We start from the raw sequence: 20338 nt of genomic DNA on the forward strand, positions 1-20338 counted from the left end.
ATTGTCCCAGTAATTCCCAACTGGAAAAGTCGAATCTCGAATTTCGTGATGTGTCCCCCAGTTTCTTGTCAAATTAAGCCCGGCATGGCTATCATAACGTTGCCCTCCCCTTACTCCTCCGTGCTGAGCTGGCTCGAACTCCACTCAAGCGGCGGTAATCCATCTCTCCTTGGTTGCTCACACTAAACTTGCTAAATGTGAATCTCTGGTCTCTCGCGAAAGCCGTTTATATCCAGTGCGACTTCTGAATGCCGCAGCTCTATGGAGCTGCCACGTGTTCACTGGCGCAGCGATTCCGCCACCAGCAAGAGTAGCCGCCTGGTCCAACTCCCGCATTGACAGATCGGTGTCAGGCAGCTCCTTGATGAGTGGAAATAACCCTAGATAAAGAAACAACAGCGCAGGAACCCCTATGGCCACTGAAGCTGCGATGAGCGATGTGTGAGGCGTATCACCCAGTGGCAGAGAAGGACTTAGTCTTGTTGCTTTCTGCCGCCTTGAGCCGCAGTGGCGGAACAGCAGTACGACGCGGCTGAGGTGATCAAGCGCAGCAAGTGGGTAATAACAACCGCTCCGAATGATGATCGACACGGATAGCCCTAGAAACAAGGCTCCCAGACCAAGACAGAGATTGAAAGTCCCTGCTCTGAGAAAAATATCAATGCAAAAGAGCAGCCATACCCGCGCCGGATGGAGCGGACTACCGAAGGTAAAGAAACTGAGACACAAGGCCCCCAAGCACCAGAGGTATCCCGTGACGAGAACGCAGACCATAGCCCACCATCGGTCTGGAAGCTTGCGGTTCCTCCCGAGTTTAATTCCAACACCTAAACAAAGGAGGCAAAAACGAGTAACATTGCGCCAGTTGTTACAAAAAGCCTCACAACACTTCGGCTCGCTAGGATTGACAGCACGCGTTGCAGGTCGTCCACGCTAGCCGTCCTGACGTCCATGGTCGGCGCGGTCTCGTCGCCGCGAGGCTCCATACTAGCCCAGATCAGAGAAGTGTCGCCCCGCAGGCATATGGCGACCGAGTATAGCGTGTCTCTCCTTCCTGGCTCCAAAGACAGTTGCTGGATGATCAATGGCCGGCGGCCACGGCCGGGTACGCGATCACGGCCAAGAAGTCGCCTGAGGACAAGTCCCTAGCGCGAGAGGGTTGCTGGGATGGAAAATAGGTCATGAGGGCGTAGCGGATGATGATTGACGAGCTGAGAATAAGTCAACCTGTGCAATGGCCGGGCCCGTAGAAGGATGATGTCGCCGCGTACGCCTGCGGGTGGAACCATGTGGTGTGCTTGTCAGGGCAGGTGAAGATTTGGCCGGGTTCAGACGACACAGCTCCCATTTTACTGGAAGAGTGAGTGAGCACCCGGGTAGCTGACGGATCTCGGGTAGCGAATGGAGGATGTAATCAGTGCGCTTGGCCCAAAGCTGGATTGAGTGAAAGATGTTAGGTAACTGAGAGCTTGGAAACCTGGAATGATATGGGCAGACGAAGCTTCGATATCGCCGAAGAGTCCGCCGCTGCTTGGCGTCGGCGCAGCAGAGCAATCCCTCTTTGGTTTGTTCGTTAGCGTGGCACATGACGGGTGCCTAGAGGTAAGTGGAAAAGGAAATCAAAGGAGAGTAAGAAGGAAGATTAGGAGGAAGATATAGAAGACGAAGATACAAAATAACAAGAAAAGCTACTGGCGCCCTAGTCGCGATCCATCATGTGCAGCGCTCATCACAATCCAATCAAGTCAATTTTCACAGCGAAACTTGAGTTATTTGAATATCCTGAAGACCATAATTGAATCGATTGAGTCGATTGCGACTTGATTGACATACTTGAGATGATTGCGATGCCTGCCAGCAGCTCTACCGCTTGTAGCCTCCCTGTAATTGGCGCCTGTTATGTCGCCCGCGCTGACAGCCGTTATAGATCGGCGCCATCACTGGCAGACGTTGCTGGCGTGAAATAAATGCCCCCAAGGGTGATTGCATCACGGCGAAGCCAGTTCTTCAAACATTGAAGCATCTCGAGGGTCTTTGGATCCATTGCGAGTCTCTGGCGCTCGTCCTCGATAAAACAACGTCCTCGCCATCTAGCGATCGGGAAGCCGTCGAAGCGGTCAGCATCGCTTGAGTAACATGACTCCGACAGCTGCGCGATGATGGAGGCCGGAGGACGCCCGCCAAATACAGTGAGGGCCATAGAGGTCTAGGCAATCGAACTGGATGGATGAAGGGTTTCCGACCGTAGAACCGAGGCTGGGGAATGCATAAGAGGATGGGCTGTCGTCGCGTCGGAGTCGCGTAACCCGTCCCCCTGTCTCGAGGCACTCGACACGACTGCCAAATAACGTGATCTTATTGGTTAAAGGTCGCGTGAGCAGTCACGTGTGTATAAGTCAATCAATCAATCAGGGAGTCAACTTTCCACCCTCTCGAACTTGCTTGCTTGAGCCCTCGAGAGGCCCGTAATTGCTTGGTTGATTGGTTAAATTGATTGACATGATTGAATTGTGATGAGCGCTGATCATGTGCTCGAGTCCTCTGATTTGGCTACTCGGCCCGGGCATCGGAGCCCTCCAAGCGTACAGCCAACTGCAACCAACGGTCTAAATGTTTCTGCTGTTAAAACAAAAATACCATGCCCGTGGCTTGTAGGTATGGAGTTTTGAATGCATAGGCATCTGAATCCCTTGATGCGCGGAAATACGATGAGGACGTTGCTTCGTATATGGGCCAGGGGAGGGGAGGGGGAGCGGCGCGACCCTAAGCCGAGAGCGAAGACAGCATTTGTCTCCACAGACGGCCCCTCCACTGCACCACGGCCGTGGGTATCATCGACACCACAACCAGCATGGCCGTCGCGATCCCAGCCGACGCTCCAAACCCGGCCTGCTTGATCATCTCGGGGAACCAAAACGGCCCAATGAAGCCCCACGTCTGCCTCACAAAGTTTATGAAGACGCCCACCCCGGCCGCGTCCTCGCGGTAGCAGTCGACAGCGTACGTCGTCATGACGGTCGTGACAATCTGGTTCCCGGCTGCCGCGATGCCCATGCCCACGTCAGGGGTCACATTCCACGTATGTCCGGCACGGTCGAGCTGGATGAAATACACGACTACACCGCAGATGGTGAGCAGATAGCCCGGGTAGCCGAGCCAAAGACGAAACTCTGGCTGCGGCGCAAGGGTGCTCCCGTCGTCGTCTTGGCTCTCGCTGTCGCTGCTATTTATGACCTTTCTATGCCGCCTCCACATCCACCAGTCGCTCGCATACCCGCCGATCTGCTCGCCGATCAGGGAGCCGATGATGATGCTGATGTTCTGCAGGCCGACCTGCTGGGAATCGAAGCCGAACTTCTCAGGGAACAGCTGGCCTGTCTCGACGGAAACCATGATGTTGGCCCACAGAAAAACCATGGCGTAGCCGGCTGCGGGGATGAAGACGCAGGGCCGGGCGACGAAGGTCAGGGGTTGGACAAAGTCTCCAAGCGTGAGAGGAGTCGGGTTGATACGGCCAAACGAGAGGAGGGACTGAGGAGTTGACTTGTGAGGTGCCGAAGTGGGAGAAAAGGCGGGCGTCGGGCCGCGGAGGTAGAGGGTCTCCCGGCCGAGGAGGAAGTAAAGAATGAACTGCACGCCGTTGGTCTAGGCGGCGTTAGCAGACGGACTCGACACCAACAACGCCAGGATGCACTCACAATGGCTAAGATCCAATAAATCCAGCGATACCCGACCCTCACAGCGACGAAGCCAAAGATGAACGGAGCCATGGGCACGCCCAGGGTCACCATCATAGTCCAGACGCCCATGTATCTGGCTCTCTCCTTCTTGAAGAAGGTCTCGGCCACGACAGCGCTCCCAATAGCCGACGCAGGCGAGATGAAGAAAGCCGTGATAGCCCTGCACAGCCCCATGGTGGCGTACGAGGGGCTGACGGCGCACCCGACGTTGCCCACCAGGCTGCAGATGAGCGAGAGCAAGAAGATGGGGCGGCGCCCGAACCGCTGGGCAAGCGGTCGCCAAAAGAGCGGCGCGCCCCCGAGGACGGCAATCTGTAGCGACAGCATGTAAGATGCCCGGTGGATCGAGACGTCGAGGTCAGCGGCAATCTCGGCGAAGACTGACTGCACTGCGGCGGCCGTGAAAGTGGCCATCATGGCGTGGAAGGCGATCATGGCGAGGTTCAGGATTTTCTGGCGCGTGGTGTCAGTAGATGCTAGAGCGGCTGAAGCTTCCTGGCGCGTCTGCCCACCTTGCTCTTTGGCCAGTTGTATGGATCACCGTCGCTCATGTCCGGCACGGGCTCGAGATCCAAGGTGCCATGGCGCTGCAGGAGGTACTGCCGGTGCTCCACGCTGAGCGCGTGCGTGTGCTCCGAGCCCTGGAACCGTCAGCCAAGCATTCACTTCTTCGATAACGGGTGGCTCACGCTGTACTCGACATTTTGAGTGTCTTCCTCCTTGGCCATGCTAGTGCCCGCTTCCGTCATGGGGATGACGCCGAAGAACTGGGGAGAGAGGAAGGGAAGGGAATCAGCGCGTCCTGTTTCCTTTTGACGACCCCAGACTGATCCTCATCTCCGCACTGCTCCCCAGACATTCCCCCATATCCATCGCTTTGGGGAGACCCTGCTGCTTCCCTGCCATGATCTGGAGGGTGCTTTGGCGTCTGGAGACGGGACGGGCGTACGTCGGAGGTCTCAACCGTTTAGGGTTTCAAGAAGGGCCGCCAGCCAAGCAGAAGCAAGCTTTTGCCAAGTGAGGCCGGTCAAGATATGCCGTGGTGGATCCCGTGGGGCCTTGGTTTCGGTGGTTGGGACAAAGATGGAGTGGGCGGCGTGGCAGGTGGCGACAAATAAGTCTACTGGCAAGAACCTACCAGGTACCCTCTACACAGTAGGTACCCTTCAAGCAAAACACGGATGAACGGCACTGGCCGGATCCTTGGACGCTTACAAATCTCGGCACCCTGACTCGGCTCTTCATTATGGGTTCTCGCCGCTCGCAACAGCTCTCTATTATCCAATGAAATCACTCAGGAATAACACTCTTCCTGCACGGGACAATCTACGAGGTCGGGAACCGCCTGATAATACCCGGCACATCCACTTGTGGGCTCCGGGTCTGGCCCAGGTTCGGCGTCCTGCTAATGGCGCGCCGGATCTCAGCGTCATCCTCCTCCTTCTCGTCCAGATCCATGCTTGGCAGCTTGACAGCGCGATCCAGCGCCACAGGAAGGTCGCGATGTCTCCCACGCAGCATCACCAAGATAAGGACGAGCTTGCTGCCGGCATGCCAGCCGCCGCTGAAGCTGTACGCGGCCGTCGGCAAGCCCACCGACACGCCGTTGTTGGCGTAGGCCGACACGATCTCGAACAGGATGTTGAACAGGCTGTAGGCGGCCGGGTTCTCAAGCGTGTGTGATGTTTCGATGATGGTGATGAGGAAGAAGGCCAGGGCAATCCACCACACGTCGTGCGACAGTTGGCTGCGCACATGGTGAGACATGAGGTCCTGACCCGGCGGTGCGTGGTCTCCAAGGGAGTGCAAACTGGCCGCTGTGCTGCTGCTGGCCGAAGTGTCCGGGCTGCCCTGGAGCATATTGGCCTTCTGGCGCCGCGGATGCACCGGGGCAATGCCCACGCCCTGGAAGCCAGTCATGCGCCGCTGGATCTGCCGGCCGAGCATGGCGGTCCCTTCTTTGCCAATGCCCACGATTTTGTCAATCCCGCCGCGCGAAGCTTGAGAGAGCCGGGACAGCCGGGACGCGTGCGACGCAACCGACATCGGCGTCAGGGGTGGCTGATTTCCGGATACCCCGGGGGTGAGGAAGAGCCCGCCAGCGGCAGGTAATTTCTGCTGCTTTTCGTCCCTCTCACCCTCGCCGGTCGGTTCTGGCTCGTCGCCAGCGTAGATGCCAAGAGAGCGCTCTTCGTACACATTGGATCCGCGAACCGTGATCGACGTTGGGTAGGCCGAGGCATACATCTTGACCAGCCACAGGACCTGCAGTCCAAAGTACACGGCCGAAATGGGTACCACAGCGAAGCCGCCAGAGAGGATGGCTGCGCCGTCAGCGATGAATTTGCATGAAGGAAGTGGCGAGCGCACTTACACACTGACTGGAAGAGACCGTCCATGACCCTCGGCCCGGGCGGGATGCTCTCGATGGCCGGATTACCGATGTTCAGCAGAAAGAACATGGCCCAGTCAACCAGCAGGAACGAGCCGAGCCAAAGGGTCAGCATCCAGGTCGGGCGAGCCGGGAACATGTTGATGTACACGCGGCGGGGATACTGCAGGATGAAGTCGAACGTCTCCTTCCACACGGCGTATCCCTCGTCCCTGGTCGAGAACTTCAGCAGCTTCGATAGCACCCAGATAATGAACCGCAAAAAGATGGGCGACGCCTGGCTGCCGACGAGGATGAGCAGCGTGGAGACGATCAGTACAAAGTAGTAACCCGACTGGAAGGCCGTCATGCCCGCGTCCAGCAGCGTCATGCCGCCGTTGTTGAAAGCCGATATGGCCAGGAAGAGACCCGCCCACCACGCGTTCTGCTGGTTGACGGCCGAGATTTCGGGCGCGTTGACGGCAAGCCACGCGCCGAGCGCGATGCCTCCCAGGAGCTGCCACAGGACAAGGTACATGGTCACTGTCACGACCAGCACCTCGACGGCCCGGTACTCGACGCCGCCGAGGTACTCTCGCTCTTTGAGCGTGAGGTTGAAGAACTCGCCGTTCCGGCCAACGTTTCTCCGCTTCTCTTCCAGAAAGTTCCGGATCTCGATGGTGCGGTCCCGGTCGGGGTCGGCCCGTTGGGGATCGGCGCTTGGCTTGAAATGAAGTTCCGGTTGCGACGGCTCGGCGAACGCCACGCTTCGGGCTCCGGGTGTCCTCGGCTGGAGAACTCCCTCCGCGATCGGGGCAAGGGCCGCCTCCACATCGCGCTCTCGGGTCGGTCTCTCCGGGTGGGAGGCAGTCGGTGATTTGGGAATTCGGCTGCCCAAGCCTGGGAGCTGGTTCGCGTCGTTGCTCTTTGACTTGGCCTTTGTCAGGGACTTGATGCGCGCCATGGTGAGGAGATCAGAGATTCCTGCGGTGAGCCCGATAGCAGAGCCCGACTTCAACTTCCTCTCCCGTTCGGCCCTGACGATAGCGCGGAACCGCTTCTCAAAGATGTGGCGTCGGAAGAGGACGGTCCAGAGCGAAATCAAGATGGGATGGCCGAGTATCATGGCGATGAACAGCACCACTTGCTGGCCGGTCGACATCTGGCTGACATTGACCGTGTTCATGCCCGTCGACGTGAGCGCCGACATGCACAGATACAGGCTGTCGAGGAAGCTGATCTGCAGGCTCGAGGGCGAGCCGCAGCCCCAGAACACGAGGGCAAAGAAGAGACAGGAGAGAATGAAGTAGGCATAATGGACGGTGATGAAGTTGATCGGGGGCAGGTAGGGCCGGATCTTGGCCACCGACTCGGCCAGGCGGCCCTCGGAATGGCGCTTACAGAAGTCGTCTAGCCACTTCATTGCGTACAAAAACAAAGGAGCAGTCAGACCGAGTCTTTGCGGGACATGGTTGAGAGCTGAGAACGGACTGCAGAGGGCGTCCATTCGACAAATACTTGGCCAGATCGCGCCGCGAAGACAGCACTTCTGGAAAGACGCACAGCAAGCCGAACCAACTGTCAAGCTCAGGAGCGATCCTCCGAGATAGGCAACCAGAAATGTATGTTACCTCAGGTGGGAGCCAACATGCGTGCTGAGGTGAAGACACTCGCTGTCGCAACCAACTGCCATCCAGGAGCTGCGCCACGTATGTACCTAGCATGTGGAATGCGATCTGGTAGGTAAGCTTACCTCTGCTGCGCCCGCACGTATTCTACTTTTGTTTGTTCGGGATTTGCGGCGCAGATGTTTCGTGACGCTGAAACAGCTCCGCCTTGGCTGACAGATGGATTCAAGACCGTTGTAGAATCTCGGGTGTTGCTTCCAGCCCTTAGCTTCTTAATTCGAGGTAGCTGATGTCAATGTAACCGTCGTTCCTTCACAGATCCAGCGAACCGTTCCTCTCCGCTGATAAACTGTTCTTGTCAGAGTTAGTGCTAGTAGGCGCCAACACACAGCGCCATGATTGATCCCTATTATACCAGCACGCCACACCTCACAGCGCCTCGCAGAAAACCGGGTTACAACAATGCGGAACTTCCAAGTCTCCCATCTGCATTTTACACGGCGAGAAGGGTCGTGGCAGTCCTCACGGCTAAACAGCGCGCAGCTGTCTGCCAGCAATTCGAAAATACTTCGCTTCCTAAGTGCCATTCGACTGACTCGTGGCGTACAGACCGTTTTGGCTGGCGTCTAGGACCACGTCGTGCCTTGCCGTAGGTGGTTGCACCCATGCTCGCTATTCCCTTATTCCGTGACGGACACGACCCTGCGGATGGATCGATTATTCTCTAGCTTAAGCTAAGTAACTCCTGACGGTTCGAACACTTGTTGCGGGTCGCGTATTTGCATGAAGTACACTGCGAGGTCTGACAATTGTTACATGAGTGGGGCACAGATGTCAGATGAGAATCACTGGCCATGTCCACAGTTACTTCCCAGGCACACAGTCACGGATGGACGAGCATCTTGAATCCGCCTGATGGCGTGCAAGGCCGCAATGACGACAGGAGCACAGACGGCGGCCCCGAACACCTTATCCCTGAGACACGCGTATCTTAGATGATGACACAGCAGGAACTAAAGATAGGGAGCTGAACATCCAAGGCCTGATCGCCCAATAAAACATTCAGATGAGCGCTAATCGACAGGCTCGGCGGAATCATACGGGACCGTGGCTTTGCCATTTGTACTCGACTAATTGGGCAGTCCGTAAACAATCCCGCCGTGGCTGGCACAGGGCGCTTACCTCAGGTAATTACCAAGGCAGCCCTCTTGTTGGGTTCGTTCTTCCTTAATTAATACCCAACAACGTCCCAACGCTGGGATGGGACAAGTACTGTCTAGGAGTAATCCCTCCTTTCCAGCAACCTCACAACCATAATCCGGGACTTGGCGGAACTGCTTCCCGCTCCCAACGGCTCAAGGCCCGCGTTCGATCACTCTGATCCCGCGTCCACAGTGGCTCCTCGTCTGGGAACAACGATGACCATGGCTCATCAGACAGCCAGAACCAGCTGGACGAAGACAGCGACGAGGCGTACGACGACGAAGGGGATTGGGAGGATGTTGACGATAACGATAATGATGACGACAAGGAAGATGAATTGAACGACGAGATGGTTTCTGTTTGGGATTAACAGGTGGTGGGTGGTGCCTCGCAGTTTTTTCCTTGGTACCTAAATTGGGGCAATGATGCGGCCTTCCATAGTTCCCTATATAGTTCCCACTTACCACCTGTAGCACAGCCTACCTACCTCATGGTGTCCCGCTAACAACAGTGACTGGGCCTGGTGTGCAGTCCTGCATTGTATAAACATTCAATGCTGACTTGAACCGCGTCATAGCACCCCCTCAAGTAATCATGCAGCATGAATAGTACCAAGGCTTGGGCCGTCCCTTCAACCTTTGTCGGCTGCGCTCCTAGATCAACCAAGATGACGTTAGGGATCACTCCCAAGGGCCGTGGTAGCCAGCCGACTGCCATCGCAGCGCCAAGTGCATGGGCAGAGCAGCAGGAACACCTCGATGACCTACCTTATATTGATCGTTGTATTACGTTTGCCAAGGTCCGCACCATGCAAGGCACCCGTCCACTTGACTTTCAGTCAGGCCTCGGAAGTGATCCACACGCGCGTGTGGCAAGACGAGCCGACGACGTTGAAGGATACATTCATACATGTAGCTGCTCTTGCGCTCCAAGCTTCGGAGCGCTGTCCTAGACCTCATGCTGCTCGTTCTTCATATCTTTCTTCATAAACTGTTAGTGATCAAGAAAATCTTGTTGTCTGCATAGCAATCGACCGACCTCCACGTGTTTGGCCTTCAGCAATGGCTGACTTTGTGTTGACCCGGGCCAAACCACCTATAACGGCGGCTCTTAAGAGCCACGATCATTCTCAAAACTTGGCCCAAGCCCCAATTTCAGCACTCTGTGACGTCCTTTCTCATTTGTGACGCAATGCACGGAAACAATGCTTTATGATGCTGTCGATGGCTTCAATACTTGATTTCATTGTGGCGAGAGGACAGGACGCAGCTGAGGCTCGCTTTATAAAAGCTGAAGTGATGTTCTTCGTTTTGGGATCCAAACTTCTGTCATCACAGCTTCCCAACCTGCTATACCACCACCGGCCTCATCGCTTGCTCCTTTCTCTCCTCATATTTTCGTCAAAATGAGAATCACCCCTGTTATCCTGCCAGCGGCCCTCTGGTCCACTCTTGCGCTGGCCCTGCCGGCGCAGCCTGAAGGACGCCAGGCATACGTGCCCTGCTCCGGCCTCTACGGCACTGCTCAGTGTTGCGCGACCGACGTCCTTGGTCTTGCGGACCTCGACTGTGGCGGCCGTAAGTCAAAGAAAACCAGTCACCTTCGTTGCGCTCCATGATGCTGATGATGTGTTATGGCCTCCAGCCGTGACTACGCCTGCCAACGCAACCGACTTCAGCGCCATCTGCTCCGCCATTGGCCAGCGCGCTCGCTGTTGTGTGCTCCCTGTTGTGAGTGTCACTTCACTCCCTAACGCAAGTCAGGGTTCTAATGCGTTGTAGTTGGACCAGGGCATTCTCTGTCAAACCCCGGCTGGTGTCGACGACTAAGTGGGCTAGCCCTATAAGTTAATTAAGAGCAAGGCAATTCTAGGAAGATGTAATACCATGAAGACATATAGCTGTGGACAACTGGTTTTCTGGGCTCGGTTTGGGTTGCTCATCTCACATTCCTTTTTTGGTGGTGGGCATGGACGTTGGACTTAATTTGGAAGTAATCATGGACGCAGATGTGATTACATTAATAATATAGACAAGAATAGAGTTCGCCAAGAATCACTTTAGACTCATGCCTCGCTGTTCGCTTAGGCGGTCCACAGAGTGGCGCGCTTCTTGCCCTTGCCCTTGCCGTTGCTAGTCTTGTTGGTCAGGGCCTCGACAACACCGTCGTAGGCGGGGTGCTTGGTGAAGTCCTCAAACCACAGCGTAGCAGCACCCTCGCTGGGGAAGACGTAAGGGACCCAGCTGAAGGGGTCATAGAAGTCCCAGAGGGTGACACCGACGCAGCCGTCGACCTGAACGCAAGCGCCAACAGCCTGTGAACTGTCAGTTACGAGCCACATCACGCGCGCTGATCGAACAAAGACTTACGTTCTTGTAGGCCTCCTTCTGAAGGGCCAGGTTCTCGGCAGTGGCGGGGAGAGTGAGGCGGATGTCGAGCTCAGTAAGAGCGACCTCGACGCCGAGGTCCGTGAAGCCCTTGATGGCATCGATGTGCTGGTCGAGCGTGGGGTGGCCCTCAGCAACCAGATGGGCCTGCAGACCGACGCCGTCGATCTTGATGCCCTCGGCCTGCAGCATCTTGACGATGCGCTGGGCGCCGGCGGTCTTGCCGCTGGGCGACTCGAGGTTGTAGTCGTTGTAGTACAGCTTGGCCTGGGGGTCGACGGCGGCGGCCGTCTTGAAGGCCAGCTTGATGTACTCCTCGCCGAGGACCTTGTAGAAGACGGACTGGCGGTAGGTGCCGTCCTCGTTCAGAGCCTCGTTGACGACGTCCCAGGCGTAGCACTGGCCCTTCCAGTGGCCGGCGACGTTGGTGATGTGGTCGACAATAACCTTGCGGAGCTCGTCGGCGGTCCAGGTGGTGCTCTCGACCCAGGGAGCGAGCTGGCTGTGCCAGACGAGGGCGTGGCAGCGGAGGTACATGCCGTGCTTCTTGGCCAGCGACGTCACAATCTCGCCCTCGGTGTAGTTGAAGACGCCACGGGTGGGCTCAGCGAACAGCCACTGTACGATACTTGGTCAGTAAGGGAGCGGGAAGATGGAATGTTGGGAGGACTACCTTCTGGCCGTTGGTGGGCGTGGTCTGGCCGAACTCGCCCGACTCCCACATGATCTGGTCATACTGGGGATAGACCTCCTCGTAGCCGGCACGCTCGCGCTGGCCAGGGGAGTCGGTGGCCGCGCCAAAGTACTTGAGGCCGGCCTTCTTGGCGAGCACGTCGAGGCCCTTGCAGTTCTTGCCGTTGCCTTTGCCCTTGCCAGCGGCCATGCCCAGGGGCAGGGACGCGGCGAGGAGGAGGAGCGAGGATGGGAGATGCATCTTGCCGGTGTTGAGTGCAGGTCTGTGAGATGGACGAGTGCCTGGTAGGAGCAAAACGAAGAGGGTAGGAGTGGCTGCTATTTATCGTCCGCAGGGGCAACACGTCACGACCGGACCGCAATCCTATTCTCCAGGGATCTCCACCGCGGCCTACCCAGATGGTGTTGGCGATGCTACCTGGCCATGGCGGGATGCGACTCCGCTCCATAATCCGGGGAGCTTGCGCCCCACGCTCAAAGTAGCGTTACCCGATGGAGACGTTTGCGGCGGGCCAGAGACCGGGTTTCTGGCGTTCGGTGTGCGGCGGTTCACCACTGGGCTTCAGGCAGTTGGTGCGTGGGTCCCGCCTGTTGGGGTCCTGAAGAGTTGTACTGCAGGCAGCTCATTTCGGCCACGCGGGAACTAATGATCCTATTCAGCCGGTACTGGTAGTCGCTGGCCAAGCCTTCTACACTGACTTCCAGAGCTTCCAGGCGCCAATACCGGGTAAAATGGGGATTGCATTCTGCCGAGTGGAGCGTAACTTGGCGAGGATGGCGTGTGGTTGTCGGCGATGATGAGAGGCGCGTGTAGCCGCCTGCAGATGATGTTGCTTCGTTCAGTGGCCGCGTGGTACTGTCCGCTGCAGGAACAGTTCTGTCGAGCGAGGCGAGCGTCCCGGTTCAGCTTTGCAGATGCATCCTGAACCCTCGAGACTGGCCAATTATCGAGGCACGATGCCAAACACCACCTCATGAACCCTTGGCAAGCGGGGGATGCGGAGAAGGCCCACAGGGAGTTGGGGAACAAGCAGCGGTTCTCAGGCTAGAAGCCGAACCGAAGAATTCTGCCTGTGGCGCGGGGGCGACGAACTGCTTGCGGAGGTGCACGTGTAATAATTGACGTTGCCGACTGCTGATTGGCGGGTACCTTGTGGAAGCAATCGATGCGCTTGGCGTATACCGGATCGGAATCAAGATCCTCCGAATCGATAAGTTAGATTAGATAAGTTGTCCATGACATCATCGCAAGCAGGCGAGCCGAGCCTCCGGGCTATGTGATGCAAACACCAGACCGGAATTGTGCGTCATGGCTTCACATGCCAACTTCGTTGGTGTTACAGGCTTGGAAGCGCCTTTTCTGCCCTCAATATAAGAAGAGTTTTCTCTGCGATACTTTCTACCCATCAAGCAATTAAAATAACCAAATTGCATAACCTTTCAAGCCCAAGCCTTACCCTTTGTCTTTGCAAGTCACCTCGCTGAACGACACCTCACCATGTTTACGCCCAGATTCCCAGCACGTGCAATTTCCACTGCCCGCAATGCCCGTCTTCTCCGCGCCACGCGGGAAGCACGCCGCTTCCAGTCCACGCGGGCCGGCCCGACAAGCTCATCGCATTTCGCAGCAGGCGTGGCCGGCGGCGTTGCAGGCGCGGGCCTACTCTATGGCATCTACCTGATGACCCCTACCGGCAAGATGACGCGCAAGATTAATGCGGTAGCCATCGAAACCAACAAGAAGTACCAGCAGGTCGCCGCCACAATACAAGACAAGACCCCGACAACGGACGAAGCCATCGACAAGCTCAAGCAGTTCTGCTACTCGTACGTGGCCTGGGTCCCCGGTGGACGGCAGTACGTCGACACGGCTTTCAACGACCTCGCCGCCATCCGCGAGAGCCATGGTGAGGAGGTGGACCGCATCGTCAGCGAGACGTACCGCGAGTTCCAGGACATCGCGCGCACCGGCCTCAGCCTCGAGTCGGCATCCAAGGCCTACGACGCGCTGGCAAACCTGGCCAAGAAGTTGGCCAGCCTCAGCGGCAGCGCCGCCGATCAAATCCTCGAGCGCCACCCGCAGCTGAACGACAAGGTGGGGGAGCCGATAAAGCAGCTTAAGCAGTATGGGCAGCAGTTCGGGCCTGAGGCGAAGAAACTGGCCGACGAAACATGGGCTCAAATCGGTGATGTCATGGCCAGCGGGTTCTCCGCCGAGAGCGTGGACAAGGTGCGCAAGATTGTGGAGGAGCGGACACAGCAGATCCGCAAGATTGGGGATGACTTATGGGAGAAGGGCCTGAAGCAGGCGAAGCCGTATCTGGACAAGAACCCCAAGCTGAGAGAGCTGGTAACGAAGAACAGTGACATTCTCAAGCAAGGGAACATGACCGACTTGTTCAAGCAGATCAAGAGCTTGGGCGAGGGCGGCGACATGAGCAAGCTGGAGGAGTACGTCAAGCAAACGGTCGACAAGGCCAAGTCGACGGGGTCCAAAGCGGCCGGTTCCGGGTCAATGGGTGGAAGCAGCTTTGCGGTATTGGGACAGTTCTTGGGGACGGAGTCAGACGACCTTGAGAAGTTGACCGACGCCGTGAGCAAACACTCGGGCGAGGCCCAAGAGCTGCTCGAGGAGACCAAGGAGGATTTGAGGAAGCTGTTGGCCGAGAAGGCCAAGAAGGCACAACAGTTCGCCGAGAAGACAAAGAAGGAATGAGCCAGCGGTCGCAGTTTGTAGAATAATGTACTATAATATTTTTTTTTTGGCATCTGTAGCTCTTTTGCTTTGTTACCGTCTGTGCCGGTGCCCCGCACCGGCTCTTGACGATGGATGCGGCCCCACATGCTCCGTGCCCCACTTCTAGCCCCGCGCTCGATTCATCAATGATCAGGGCAACCGCGTCAGGCACCATGACGACAGGTTACCTACGCTTGCGGCTCTCGAGCCTTTTCGCTTCATTGTCAGAAGATACACGCGCAGAGTGCCTTTCCATACCAACTCTCAGCCTGAAATCTATACTTTAGCGCCCCGGCTAAGTCTGTACTCTGTCAAGTCCCGGACCACAATTCCTTGCTGTCCTTGACTCCTCTATCGATTCCTCAGTCCCGAGTATCCACACCAAAAAATGAGCCAGCGACATCTGGACGTCGATTTGCCCCACCTGCTTAGCGTCGGCGACACCGAACGGTACCTCAAAGCCGCCCTCGAGGACATCGTCACAAATTATCCGCCGCGCAGCAGATACCCGCCCGAGACACTCCACGGACTATGGAGCGGCCCAACCGGCGTGGCATACCTGCTGCTGCAAGTATCGGCACGCCGACCTGAGCTGATCATCAAGGGCCAGTCTGCCGAGCACTGGGCCCGCGCGTACATTGCGCCCGGCTCTCGCGGCCACAACCTCCGTCTGGGATCTCACGGATGTGGCACCGGCGATGAGAAGCTGGCGTACGAAGCGGTGCGCTGCGCCGTGTCCAGGGACCTCAGCGACGTCCCCCAGTTCATGTCGTCCGTGTCGCAGATCATGGCCGTCGAGGACTACCCGGACGAGATGCTCTACGGCCGCGCTGGCACGCTGTATCTACTTCGCATGGTCCGGCACTGGGTGCCCGGAAGTAACGACCTGGTCGACCCAGCCATTTCCGAGATTTCAAACACCATCATGAACCGGGGACCGCGGTGGAGGTGGCATGGAAAACGCTATCTGGGCGCGGTTCATGGCGATATTGGGATTGTCACACAGCTGGTGCTCACCTCGCCGGAACTGGCGTCGCGGCTGCAGCCCATCGTGGAGAAGTTGTTAGGGGTGCAGCTTGAAGATGGCAATTGGCCTAGCTCGGAGGAGAGTGGCCCAAGCGGAAAGGGGCTGGTACAGTTTTGCCACGGTGCTACCGGCTTTGTGCTGTCGCTCTCGGCGCTGCGCCCTCACTTCCCAGGTTTGCATGCCGAGTTCAATGCCGCGGTCAAGAAGGGTAGGGAATGCATTTGGAGCCAGGGGCTGCTCAAAAAGGAGCCGTGTCTGTGCCATGGGATCTTTGGGAATGCCTTGTACGCCGTGGGCCCTGTGGTTTTGTGTCTACCAGAGATACTGACAAAATGGCAGGGCACTGGCCTCTGGCCCACAACGAGATCACTTCCTCGCCGTTGCCACGCCGGAAAACGTTGCGCGCATGAAGAGCTCGGATCCTACGGTGTTTGAGCGGGCGGATTATGGTCGTTCGTACTCGTCAACGTCGAGTTATGCACCCTCTGCCGTCTGGACTTGGCTGGTGCGACAGGAGGAAGAGCCCAAGATGCTGGGATACAGCGATGTCTGACCGGGAACTTATACCAGTGCTGCGTCCGCTTGTTTCAATAGACGCACAGGGTAGGTTTTGAGGGCCTCCTCTGCTTACCTGGTCCTATGGAGGCGTCTCCGTCCCCATTAAGGGCCGCCAATCATGTTGTCAAACCCATCTTACTTCCATACTCAACGTCCAAGTCGCTGCCCATGCTGGCTGTCTAGATTTTTTTTGTTCCTGTCAATCTTGATTGTTTGTCCTGAAGGGTTTCCAAAGTGGGACTGAACGATTTTGCAAGTGCTGTACCCTAAGAGCGAATGAACTGGGCAGAATTCATCCAGAATCGAGGCAGAGCTGAGTTGATCATTTCAAGAAAAAGCGCCGATTCCAGTGCTCGAGCCATCGAACAAAAAAGGCAGAACATTACCTGCAAGGACACCATCGAACACCAACAACATCGGCAACTGAGTGCCTTGGCCACAGCCAACACGTCCCTAACAACAACAGCGGCACAACTATTCAGGAGGCTCAGGAATGCACCTGGTAGTTTGCAAGTCATCTCGGTAAGTGACTTTTCAGGCGGTTTCGACTCAGAAAAGACTATTCGACTTACAATAGAAACCTGGTGTTCAGAAACCCTCTCACCAGCCACTTCCTCCATCTACACTAGGTAGAGACGTCGGCCGTCGCGGGAAGCAGATCAGCCAAGTGACCGTCAGAATTTGTGATAATCGATCGAAGCACGACCAGACAGACAGCATGAACGACAACATCCGACAAACTGCTAGCCATCTCCCAATCGTCGACGGAGCCAACGTCCGTGTCCGCGGATGGGCCGAGCTCCAGCGGAGGTTGGGTCAGGATACCGGACAGGACTAAGTGCCGGCCCAGCATGCGATGGAACCTAACAACATGAACTTGGACGACTTGAATCCCCCTGAGCTTATGGTCTACGACGTCATCGATCCTAGCAGAGATTTCATGGTCACTGTCTTCATTCCCGACGGATTTGACAACGTCCTGGTCATGAAAGGACCTGCGGCCATTATCGACGACACCATGAAGATCATGATGCTCTATATACGATGCGTGGGGGCCGCAATGGTCGAACGTGGGCGGTTCGATTTCCGATTCCCGGCCCAGGGGATCGGTGGTGGGTACTGCTGGGCTCAACTCCAGCTGTAACGGAGCAAGGTTGACGGGACGAGGTACCTGCCATCGGGTCTGGTTGCTTGTAATAACAGGGAGGATGTTGGAGGCAGTCTGAGGCAGTTGGAGGCAGGCATTAGATCTGTCCCGGTGCAGTGGACATAGATGCATGTGCTACAGGGTGTCTAAAGTCAATCGGGTTGTCTTAGCCCGAGCACGACGATCAATGGGCTGGTTTAACCCGAATGGCTAGCCCGGTTCAACCGGTGACATCGAGCAGAGCAGGAGGCCACAGGGCAGATGCAATTTGGTCAATTTGGACGGAATAGCTTCTATCCATGGGAAAATCAGCGAATTCACGGTGTATCAATTTTCCAGTCCGGAGAAGAGAGTAGCTCGGAGGTTCTATATCCGCCGGACATAAATACGGCAGAAAGACCTCCGTTCTTTTCGGGCAGATGATGTCCGTAGACTTTGGCATTAACTGAGACATAAGAAGCGCGTTTGAGCCTGCACAATGAGCCTAGAACTCTTCCAAGACGGGAGCTTCTGACGGCAGCGCTGAGCGAGCGAGCGACAGGGCGCAAGTTGACACAAAATGAAGCTCTTTTCGGTCCTCGTCCTATCCGCGTGGGCAGCCATCGTATCCAGCGCCATCACCGCCAGCGAATCTAGCAGCGCCATAAGTGTTGGAAATGACCGCCTCAAATTCTCCGTGAACAAAGGCACCGGCACGATTGATCGACTTAGTCTCGACGGGCAAGATCTTCTGGGTTCCGGCGGTAGGCTCTACCTCGACTGTCACTGCGACAGCGGATTCTGGAACGGAGGCACATTTCAGCTCTACCGGGGAAGCGATGGGTCCAGCACGGCCTATGCCGGGGTCCGCATCTCGGCCAACGTCGGCAGCGGCAGAACTTTCGAATCCTACTATTTCTTGCGAGATGGCGAGACTGGACTTCACATTTTCGGCCGGGTTGCGTACCCGAACGGAGGTTCCCTCGGAGAGATGCGCTTCCTCTTCAGGCCCAGTACCTCCATCTGGAACCATCTGTCCTCGTCTGACGAGATGTGGTCCGTCTTGCCATCCGGGGAGGGTCGAACGACGGTCCAAGACACAACATACCGCATCTCGGGGGATGGCATCAATGCTCGATACCGCACTCAAATGTCGGACTACTTCTCCAAGTACATGTTTTCCGAATCTTGGGAATACCACACGCACCACGGCCTTTTTACTGACGGCGCGGGTACTCGTGATGGATCTACCTACGGAGCCTGGCTTGTCATGAACACCAAGGACACATACTACAACGGCCCCAAATGGTCTGATCTGACCGTGGACGGCATTGTGTATAACTACGTTAGTGAGTCGCACTGATTCCGGTTCCGTGCTGCTTTGTTTCGCTCTCTCACTGACGAGGTCCAGTCTCAAATCACCATGGGAACGGCAATCCCGACACGCGAGGTCTGGACCGCACATTCGGCCCAGTAAGAAAACTCTTTGCAACTGAGAGCAGACCAAGCAAAAAAAGCTGACAAGGTTAGCAATACTACTATTTCAACAAGGGAGCAAAAGGTGCTTCGGTCAACGATCTTCGCCGAGACGCCGGTCGCTTCGCCGTTCCTACCTGGAATGCTGATTTCTACGACTCCATCGCGCAACACGTCCCTGGTTACATCCCAACCTCTGGCCGCGGTACTTGGTCGGGCCGCATTGCCCTTCCAGCGGGTGTCACGAAGCCTATTGCGGTGCTGGCTAGCAACCGACGGGATTTCCAGGACAACAACTTCGACACCAGAGCCCGTCAATATTGGGGCGAGATTAGCGCCAACGGTGAGATCACCATTCCTCGCGTCGCCGCCGGTACTTACCGCTTGACGATATACGGAACCGGGATCTTTGGGCAGTACATTCAAGACGACATCGTGGTTCGGCCAGGAGCTACGACCACAACGACCGCGACATGGACTGCCGAATCCGCCGGCACCGAACTCTGGCGGATCGGGGCCCCGGACCGCAGCAGCGGCGACTTCCGCCACGGCAACGAGCGTGACACCACCCGAACCAACCGGCCGAAGCAGCATCGTCTGTATTGGGCGGTCCACGATTTCCCCAAGGACTTTCCAAATGGCGTGAACTTCCATGTCGGGAGGAGCAACATCACACGGGACTTCAACTACATCCATTGGAGCGTGTTTGGCGGCAAGGCGAACAGCATCCGTCCGGAACCGTACTACAACAATCTTAACACTTGGAAGGTGACGTTTGATTCCACGGCGGCGCAGCTGCAAGGGAAGACTCGGGCAACTTTCACTGTTCAGCTCGCGGGCGTCAAGACTTCCGCGGGCAATACAGACAGCACGAGCAAACCCTTTGCCAACTTAGAGTACACTGTCGCCATCAATGGCCGAAGTCTTCCCGTTTGGACCATCCCGTATGTGATCCTCAATCTTCCTTTTCTTTTCTTTTCTTTTCCCTCTTCTTCTCCTTTCTTTTTCTGTTATATTTTCTTTGAGTTCCTTATTGACAATTGCACATAGTGCCAATCAGAGCAGCTCGTGCGGCGCAAGATCCGCCGCCAGCTGCTACAACACGCGAAACAAATGGACTTTTGATGCCAGCTATCTGCGGCAAGGCCTCAACACCTTCACGCTTTCTCTCCCGGCAAGGGCTACTGCGCCCGAGAGTGCTGTGCTACCGGAAAGTGTCTATTTGCAGTATGATGCTCTGAGATTAGAAGTCTCGTGAGCTCTTTCACAGAGTCTGATATCTAGGTAGTCGTGTAGCGCAGACTCTAATTCCTAAGCACAATCCAACGCCGGCTGTGATTTCTAGGAAATTTTACCTGCAAATCTGATATGAGGTCATCCAGCTCCATTTTC

The 20338-nt window shown here is 56.4% G+C and overlaps 10 protein-coding genes across 10 annotated transcripts; 6 read left to right on the forward strand and 4 right to left on the reverse strand.

Annotated features, from left to right (window-relative positions):
* Window positions 1–24: 24 nt before the first annotated feature.
* On the reverse strand, window positions 25–1210 carry N657DRAFT_373716 (uncharacterized protein). The gene has a single exon (XM_062787063.1). The coding sequence runs from the start codon at window positions 772–774 to the stop codon at window positions 178–180; it is 597 nt and encodes a 198-aa protein (XP_062642168.1). The 5' UTR covers window positions 775–1210; the 3' UTR covers window positions 25–177.
* A 1274-nt stretch (window positions 1211–2484) lies between these two features.
* Window positions 2485–4815, reverse strand: N657DRAFT_651311 (MFS general substrate transporter). The gene is made up of 4 exons (XM_062794141.1): window positions 4430–4815; window positions 4253–4381; window positions 3699–4193; window positions 2485–3645 (listed from the first exon to the last, which is right to left on the reverse strand). The coding sequence occupies exons 1-4, from the start codon at window positions 4487–4489 to the stop codon at window positions 2764–2766; spliced, it is 1566 nt and encodes a 521-aa protein (XP_062642169.1). The 5' UTR covers window positions 4490–4815; the 3' UTR covers window positions 2485–2763.
* A 195-nt stretch (window positions 4816–5010) lies between these two features.
* N657DRAFT_606230 (TrkH-domain-containing protein) lies at window positions 5011–7854 on the reverse strand. The gene is made up of 2 exons (XM_062790211.1): window positions 6115–7854; window positions 5011–6064 (listed from the first exon to the last, which is right to left on the reverse strand). The coding sequence occupies exons 1-2, from the start codon at window positions 7616–7618 to the stop codon at window positions 5067–5069; spliced, it is 2502 nt and encodes an 833-aa protein (XP_062642170.1). The 5' UTR covers window positions 7619–7854; the 3' UTR covers window positions 5011–5066.
* On the forward strand, window positions 7834–9377 carry N657DRAFT_694438 (uncharacterized protein; the record flags this gene model as incomplete). Its single annotated transcript, XM_062797283.1, has 2 exons — window positions 7834–7850; window positions 9135–9377. 2 exons carry the CDS (start codon window positions 7834–7836, stop codon window positions 9310–9312), a joined length of 195 nt encoding a protein of 64 aa, XP_062642171.1. The 3' UTR covers window positions 9313–9377.
* A 970-nt stretch (window positions 9378–10347) lies between these two features.
* On the forward strand, window positions 10348–10771 carry N657DRAFT_638043 (fungal hydrophobin; the record flags this gene model as incomplete). The annotated part of the gene is made up of 3 exons (XM_062791556.1): window positions 10348–10519; window positions 10587–10672; window positions 10724–10771. The coding sequence occupies 3 exons, from the start codon at window positions 10348–10350 to the stop codon at window positions 10769–10771; spliced, it is 306 nt and encodes a 101-aa protein (XP_062642172.1).
* Window positions 10772–11064: 293 nt separating this feature from the next.
* Window positions 11065–12263, reverse strand: N657DRAFT_548230 (glycoside hydrolase family 10 protein; the record flags this gene model as incomplete). The annotated part of the gene is made up of 3 exons (XM_062787871.1): window positions 11065–11256; window positions 11312–11947; window positions 12003–12263. Coding segments are annotated over 3 exons (1089 nt in total), but the record flags the coding sequence as incomplete, so codon positions are not given.
* Window positions 12264–13311: 1048 nt separating this feature from the next.
* Window positions 13312–14790, forward strand: N657DRAFT_651315 (uncharacterized protein). Its single transcript, XM_062794142.1, has one exon. The coding sequence runs from the start codon at window positions 13521–13523 to the stop codon at window positions 14736–14738; it is 1218 nt and encodes a 405-aa protein (XP_062642174.1). The 5' UTR covers window positions 13312–13520; the 3' UTR covers window positions 14739–14790.
* Window positions 14791–15147: 357 nt separating this feature from the next.
* On the forward strand, window positions 15148–16339 carry N657DRAFT_583706 (uncharacterized protein; the record flags this gene model as incomplete). The annotated part of the gene is made up of 2 exons (XM_062789693.1): window positions 15148–16070; window positions 16126–16339. 2 exons carry the CDS (start codon window positions 15148–15150, stop codon window positions 16337–16339), a joined length of 1137 nt encoding a protein of 378 aa, XP_062642175.1.
* A 498-nt stretch (window positions 16340–16837) lies between these two features.
* Window positions 16838–17488, forward strand: N657DRAFT_638047 (uncharacterized protein; the record flags this gene model as incomplete). Its single annotated transcript, XM_062791557.1, has 3 exons — window positions 16838–16866; window positions 16978–17119; window positions 17195–17488. The coding sequence occupies 3 exons, from the start codon at window positions 16838–16840 to the stop codon at window positions 17486–17488; spliced, it is 465 nt and encodes a 154-aa protein (XP_062642176.1).
* A 562-nt stretch (window positions 17489–18050) lies between these two features.
* On the forward strand, window positions 18051–20204 carry N657DRAFT_583659 (polysaccharide lyase family 4 protein; the record flags this gene model as incomplete). Its single annotated transcript, XM_062789690.1, has 4 exons — window positions 18051–18819; window positions 18882–18943; window positions 19001–19890; window positions 19997–20204. 4 exons carry the CDS (start codon window positions 18051–18053, stop codon window positions 20202–20204), a joined length of 1929 nt encoding a protein of 642 aa, XP_062642177.1.
* Window positions 20205–20338: the final 134 nt, after the last annotated feature.

The sequence above is a fragment of the Parathielavia appendiculata genome (genome assembly GCF_033297405.1).
Source record: "Parathielavia appendiculata strain CBS 731.68 unplaced genomic scaffold N657scaffold_47, whole genome shotgun sequence".
Classification (NCBI taxonomy): Eukaryota; Fungi; Ascomycota; class Sordariomycetes; order Sordariales; family Chaetomiaceae; genus Parathielavia; species Parathielavia appendiculata.